The 7377-nt window shown below is 46.5% G+C and overlaps 1 protein-coding gene across 1 annotated transcript in view; it reads right to left on the bottom strand.

Moving 5' to 3' along the window:
• Nucleotides 1-636: 636 nt before the first annotated feature.
• The window catches only part of CCBE1 (collagen and calcium binding EGF domains 1), a 226333-nt gene continuing 219592 nt past the window's right edge, over nucleotides 637-7377 (bottom strand). The window contains exons 8-11 of the mRNA XM_045790202.2: nucleotides 7156-7295; nucleotides 7021-7056; nucleotides 6272-6307; nucleotides 637-4578 (exon numbers count right to left, since the gene is read on the bottom strand). Coding sequence (XP_045646158.2) covers nucleotides 4345-4578; nucleotides 6272-6307; nucleotides 7021-7056; nucleotides 7156-7295 — 446 coding nt within the window. The 3' untranslated portion in view covers nucleotides 637-4344. The remainder of the gene's footprint in view (nucleotides 4579-6271; nucleotides 6308-7020; nucleotides 7057-7155; nucleotides 7296-7377) is intronic.

Genomic DNA, 7377 nt, shown 5'->3' with positions numbered 1-7377 from the left:
ATTGATAAGTATTTGCTGCAGGAAAAGGAGACGTATAAATACAGGCCAACTTCTGGATGTTAAAAGCATCCTGCTAATGAGTGCTAAAAATCTCTTAGAGGCATCCTCCCTTTTGATTACGGAACCCACCTCCCCTAGGGCCTAACTGATGACAATTCCCTTTTTCTTGTCTTCACATAGAGGAACTTAGCAACCAACTCAAGAAGATTCCTCCCCACTCTCTCTCTCTTTTGTAGGTAGTCAACTTTTTTTCTTTTTCAGAGGCAACCTTATGTAGAATTCTAATCCAGAACCAACCAAAACCAGAGTTGCTCACAGTACAATAGGAGTAGGGGGCTGGTCCCTCACAGACCTCCCCTTTGTGAGTTCCTAAGGCCTCTCCGATGATCCCCAGAGAGTTCTGGTTTGAAAAGCCCACCCCGGGGCAGGGGGTGTCCCAGAGAATCCTCCCCAGCTGGAGACACGGGCCTCTGGGACTCAGATTCTAATGTTGGGTCCACACTCGGACCCCAAGAGGTGGCCTCCCCAGAATGTAGGTTCCAGCTCTTGGGAGAAATGTCTCCATCACCTCGTCTTCACCTCGTAAAAAGATAGCTTGTTCCCCAAGACCAGGAATCAGGACACAGTACAACCACATAAGAAAAATAACTTTATTATTAAGCATATATAATCTTATTAAAAGTACTTCATAGTATCACATCCATATTTGTTTGAATCTTAGCTCAACTGTGATATGGTCCTGTTATAAATAATGAACCCAGCTACTGAAGTATAGGACTAATCACTGCGAAATAAAAACAGTTGTGACACACAGAGAATCCTCCAGGGCACGTGCTTTCAGGGTCTTGTAAAGAATGCCGAGGGTCTCTGGGGGATGCGTTGAAGGGTCTTTCTTCTATGCTTTCCCTAAAGTAGTAATATATTTTTTTAAAGGAGCCCATGAAGTCCAAGATTTTATGCTTTAACAATTACAGTCACGGGGTTTTTTTTTTTTTCCTTCAAATGGAAAATTATTTTTTGATTTGTTGGGAAATACACATGCTGACCGTGCCAGGAAAAACTTCATCTATTTCCCTGAATTCATTATTAATAACTTGAGATGGCTCTATTCTATTAGTCGTTTGGCCTGGATTCCTACAAATAAATTTCCTTTTCAGGAAGGTTATCTGAAAGATGTCAAGGTTGCACAATGAGGCTGCTGTCTCTCTGTGACAGGCCGGCCTTGGGGGAGAGGGGGAGGGACTGTGATACCCAGAGTATGATGAGGGACTTACTCTCAGTGCAAAGAGATGCCTGGTGCCTTGTCATGGCGACGTCTCCCCCTGTCTGCCTGGAAAAAGCCATCACAAGGCAAACAGTAGTGTGAATCCTGGAGAGGGAGCATGACCAGAACCCGGGTGCCCTTCACCTGGTATTTGGTGGGGTAATACTCCTGCCCCCGTGCCAGTCTGGCTATGGACCCGCCTGTCTGGGTTTATACAGTAGAAATGACTTCAGTTGGTCAGTTCACTCAGTGGCGGGTGCTGGAATTAACACAGGACAGAGAAGACAGCTTGGCCTTTGTACCCCCATGCTCTTTGGCATAGTAAAGCTTATAATTTCTCCTTCCGGAATTGGGGAGGGAGGGAGGATTTTCCTAAACGAAAATGGATGCCCCTCCTTGCACTATTTTCAGCAGCGTACTTTTATTTCCACAGCTTTCCAAAAACAAAAGCAATGATTAGGTCCTACTCTAAATTCTAGTTATCAGGGTGCAAAAACCAAAAGTCAACATTTCTACAAAGGTCTTTTTCCGCCGTGAGACACGGAGTGGCTTAGCTAAACTGTGGCGAATTTTATCCCCCGCTAGGTTTTGAGAAGCCCTGTTAGGCAGTGAGATTTGACTTTCTAACTTAAAGCTACGATAGGATTAACAGTGATTGTGTCTTATCTTGGAAAAGTAACTGGGCACACAGAGTACCTATTTGGTCCTGGGTAGCAGTCCAAGTTTCGAAAATCGGAGGATGAACAATTATACACTGCCCTCCTCTAGCCGACTGAAGCTAGACAATTCAGGCTATTGGGGGTTTTGCTGGAGAATATGGTAGAGAATAGGCTCATGAACCCCAGATATTACTGCTTTCAGTTCCTTTTTAACATATGATCCTAGCCTCTGGTCAAACATGCCGTTAGATTACATTTTAGGAGCATTTGATAATAAAGAAGTTTATATTTCTAAACAAAAATCCTCATTAAAAAAAAAATCAAAGATGGACCTAATCATTTTTCATGAGGCCTGGAAATGACTTGCCTTAGCACTCATCCATCCACACCCTTTAAATATTGTGTTCTGCAAACAGGCAACGTTAAATGCATTCCAGATGGGAATCAACGGCTGCTTAGCTCAGCTCTCGGTGAAACTGAGGTTGGTGAGGCCCCCGGCTGCGAAGGTGGGACTCTGGAGAGACTGATGGGGGCGGGAAAATGCTAGAAAAGGAGCACTGAGAACACGGTTGCTTGCTGCTGTGACCTTCTGGCGGGCTGGCACCGGGGATTTTGCACGAGGAAGAAACAGCGGGGCAAAGGGTCCGTGAAAAACCCAGCCAGCGGTTGCCCGACTGGAGTCCGTGCTTGTACCTTGATGGCAACAAGGGAAGGCAGGCCGTTGTCACGGGGGACTCGCAGGTGGAAGCCCTTCCTAGGCTTCTGGAGAGAGATGGTTGCGAGGTGGTGGGAACCCACGCACCAACAGTGCTCTCTTAACCAAGCTTTCCCAGGACGAGAGTTAATTGGCGGGCAAAAAGGAAAAAGAGAAGTAAACACATACCTCCCAGAAATACAGGGAGAAATCGCAGGGAAGGGAGACCCCACCATGAGCAAGCATGTGACCGTGATTGTCTGTGAGGCTCAACATGGGGGGGGGGCGCCCCCGAACAGGTGGTTGCCTTTCTGGGTGGCAGATGCCAATGTGGACTTTAGGAAAACTGTGCGCACCCCACCAAAACCAAGAGGTTCCCCGACGATACTGTTGGTCTCTCCAGGGTTACTCTTGCTCCCGCTTCCATGGAACCAGAGGAAGTCTTTTCTGGAATATGCTTCCTTCTGGGACCCAGAGGTGTATGGGTGACCACAGACTCAATGGCAGGTTTGAGAATACAACCCTTTCCCAGCTGCTTCCCACCTCTGCTGAGGAAGGAGGATCGAGAAGAAGGCCTGTGAGAACTAGAACTTGGACTAAATGATGGAAAATTAAGGAAAAATGGGAATAGTGGGAAGGAAATTTCTGCCAAACAAGAAAAATTGTTATTTCCCTCTACGTCCAAGAGAACTTCCAATAGCGTATTACTCTCTGTGTTGGCAAGCAGTGCTGGCCCCAGACAAGGACTTCCAATTCCTAAGGAGAGCAAACTGACCTGTCTCTACAGATTCCGTGGGGACCCTCCCTGCCTGAGGCTCTCCTTCTCCCGCCCCAACGACCCAAGCTAGTGACCTCCTTCCAGCCTCCAGCTCCAGTGCCCACTGAACTAACCAGGATCATGGCGTAATGGCCCCTCCTGGGCACCCAGTCAGAGCCAAGCCATTCAGCACGTCTTCCTAAGGGTCAGCCACCCTTATTTAACAATCCGTGATTTGCTGAGCAAGCCCATTCATTTGATCAAGTAGCTTTAAAATGTCTTGGCAAAGCAGGAGCCCATTATTCTAACGGGAATCCGGGTACTTCATTCATTTACTTTGAGAAGAGGATTTACTCCTACAGCTAGCGTAACAATCTTCTCTGAATAGGAAACGTACAGATATGCATTATACAAACCCTTAATAGTCATATTTGAATTTAGAATGTGGCAATGTATAGGACAGGAAATACAGGACCCTAATTTTCCTCCATCTTCCCTAACCTCCTTCCTTTAATCAAAATTGGGAAACAAGATTGGACAAGAGGATAGACTATTTAAAATATATTAGATCGACAAGGAAAAAGAACTATCCGCCAAGGTGAATATACATTGTTGTTTCCCCCTTTTAATTAAAGAAGGCTAATTTTGATATTGAGTAATAGTCTATTTTGGACACATACTTTTTTTTTTTTTAAATAAGTAACCTCACATCTTCTCAGAGCTCACCTTGCCACTTTTCCCTTTTGGATACTCTGCCAAACTTTAAGACACTGTGAGAGCACTTAACTCCGAAATTTGTGACGAAGAAGTGAATAAGAAAGCAGGAAAGAGTTAAAGAAATTAAAGATGTATCTTTTCTAGGTCTCCAGTGGGTTGTTGTTGTTGTTTTTTCTTCCTTTTTCTATATATGATTTAACTGCAGGTGAAAACTCTCTTTTCTCCTCCTCTGGCATGACGGTGATGGGATGTGCTAAGGATAAAAGTCTCGGGCGGGTCCCAAGTCTCTCATCTCGGTTCTTTTTGGGTACTCGTCTCCAGAGCCAAAGTCCATGGTTTCCGGATAGCTGGAAAATTCCTGAGGTGAAGGGAACTCCTCTGCTGAAGAGTGTGTCCGGTGCCCAAACACCTTCTCCTGCAGCTCGGCGATGTCATTGCGGATGTCAGCCAGCATAAGCAGCAGGAAGTCGAAAGACCCAGGGGGTCCCTGTGCACAGGAGAGGAATCAAAGCTAGAGGACCACAGACTCGATCCCGCGCAAAGCCATGGCTTCCACGGGCGCCATCACTTGCTACTCCCCCTGCTTGGTGGCAACTACTTAGTTGATAACTCTGTGTCCCCAAAAATGGAGTAAACAGAACAACTACTACAGTAGCCAGGTCGGGGGGGGGGGATATTCTTAAGATTGCCTTCTAATTCCTTCCTCTTCCGTATGAGCTAAGGTGACACCTTCTCTCTCCTCCCTCCTAATTCTCAGCTACATCAAATCTGGTAGAATGAAAGCTTAGAAGAACCCTCCCACGTTACTTTCCAAAGAAAACGGGGAGGTGCTCATGGAGGTGAAGAGTAGGGGCTAAGGGGTTGGGATTCTGTTGGGTTCGAATCTCAGCTCCATCACCTACTAGGTGCTCTTGGGCAAGTTGCTGTTTTTTTGGGTTTCCATCTCCCTATCTGTAAAATGGAGATAATAACAGCCTCGACATCATAGGGTTTCATAAGTGAGGATTTAAATGAGTTAATATATATAAAGGGCTTAGTGCATCATAAATCCTCTAAATATTATCTTTTAAAAAAAGTAAAGGATTAAAATGTTTATAAGGATCATTGACTATAACCACGACCTGAATGCAGTTCAACGTATGTTGTGAAGACATCCATTCCCCGTTGACCGGGAAAGGTCCAAGGCCTTCCTCATTTTTCTATGGATTGAACATTTAAAAAAAATCATTGTATGGTATTTGGTAAGCCTTAATTTCTCTGTAGGGCTGTGTGGGGCACGTCAAAATAACGCGTGAACGGGCAAGGTCTGGGCTTGTTAGAGGCTTGCAGGAACATCCTTACCACCCCCCAGCCTCCGATGCCGTAGCTACCGCCTCTGAAACCACAACTCGGTCTGCAAAGCACTTAGTGGTGGATCGTGCTTTGATAGTAACTGATACTTATTTGGAGAGGGACAGCTCAGATGCCATTGGCCACTGCCCAGGTGAGTGGACAAACACCCAGGGGTGCTAAGGATGGCCAGGATCAGATGGCTAATTGGTGGAAGCGTTGAGATGAGAACCCAGACCTCCTACCGCTAAGCCGAGGCCGTCTGTCTGTCTTCAGAAATGACACTGATCTTTTCAAAAGCAATGGAGTTGCTTGAATTTTCTGTGGTTTGGATACTACTAATTTTCATTTTTTAATCTCCCAGACACCAACATATATCCAAGCCAATTTATTCTCAACGGTCCCAAGCAGCCATGCACGTCTCTGCAGTTTTTTGGGACGGGCTGGCCGTCTTATCTGCTAGAGTCGCAGCCGTGCTAAACTCGTAAGTGTTCAGAGTTACGACAGTCCCGTTGGATGTTTTAGGGCATACTTGGAAATAGACTCACGGCATACTGGTGGTTTTTTGTTTTGTTTTTTTTTTAGTCTTAAGAGAAGACCTTCCACATAAAGATTAGCCATGATAAAAGAAAAAAAAAAAAAGCAAACCAGAAAACAGATTTAAAAAACAAATCCCAACAGGTCTTAAAGTCTCCCACGATTCTCCTCCTAACCACTGAGTCCCCCTCGGGTAGGCTGAACAATGGCTAGAAGGGGCTGGCTGCTGCTGGTAAGATCAACTTACAGGCTCATCAGACCTATATCCCCGAGAACATTCCCCCCGAGGGAGCGGGGCAGAGAGTGCTACTCACTGGCGACCCTCTGGGTCCAGGGGCTCCTCTCTCTCCCTGTAAGCAGAAAGGTCAGATTAGCTGGGTGGACCACGTGGGATGCCACCATCAGTCTCTATGCAGACCGCCCCCCCCCCATCATCACTGCCCTGCACAAACAAGTATTTTCTATCCGAAACAAATAGAAGCTTGAAGCTGGATTCAAGAGACCATTTGTTTGGACAGAACTGCTGGGGTCAAGTGTCTCTCATTCCGATTTCCCCCTGGGGCCGTGTATTTTCAAACCAGATCTGACAAGAGGAATGCCTGTATTTCCAGGCAACGTGTGCAGTAACTTACCAACTTTCTAAAGTAACGCACATGGACTTATTTGCAGGGCGAGCAGCTCTGGAAGTGAAAGCACTCACTTGCAGAGATTGGAGCTTTTCCTGTTCTTGACGTAAACACGTCAAAGGAGTGGGGACACACCACACAGCCCTGCAGAAGAACACTGGCCCCAAGAGAAAAAGCCCTGCTACACAGGGGCTTGTTTAAAATGTACAAGGGTGCTTATTCTTAGGGGTGGTTTTGGTGGTTTTTTGTTTTTGTTTTTTTAATTACAGTTGTTTGCATCTTAGATTTTTTTTCCAGCTTGGTGGGGGGCGGGGAAAGTATCTCAATTTTGCTACGTGCAAAACGAGGAGGAAACAGAGCTTGGGCTTTACTTGATGCCTGCCCAGTAGGCTGCAACTGGGAAAACTTGGGCTGTGAGGACGACTCATAACACTGACCTTAGAGCCGTCTCTTCCTGGCGCACCTGGCGGACCCTACAAGACAAAGGGATTTAGTTCAACAGAAGGAAAACACACGGGACAAGAACACACTGTCCCCAACGACAGTAAGTGGATCTCTGATAAAATACTGACCACAGGGCCCCTCCGGCCTTGTTTAATGTGGGACAGATCAGGAGATGGTCCCATGGGTCCCATTGAGCCCCTTGGGCCGGGCTGCCCGGGAGGGCCTGGCATACCGGGGAAGCCTGGGCTCCCCTTTGGTCCCGGTGAGCCTGTAATCAAAGAACAGCTCATTAGCTCCACATCCCGTGAGGAAGATAAGGGTTCTGGCTGACTAGAGAGTCTGGGAGCCCT

This window comes from Ursus americanus, chromosome 19 (assembly GCF_024610735.1).
Source record: "Ursus americanus isolate L20-20 chromosome 19, mUrsAme1.1.p, whole genome shotgun sequence".
NCBI classification, from domain to species: Eukaryota; Metazoa; Chordata; class Mammalia; order Carnivora; family Ursidae; genus Ursus; species Ursus americanus.
This window is presented reverse-complemented; position numbering and strand designations above follow the sequence as displayed.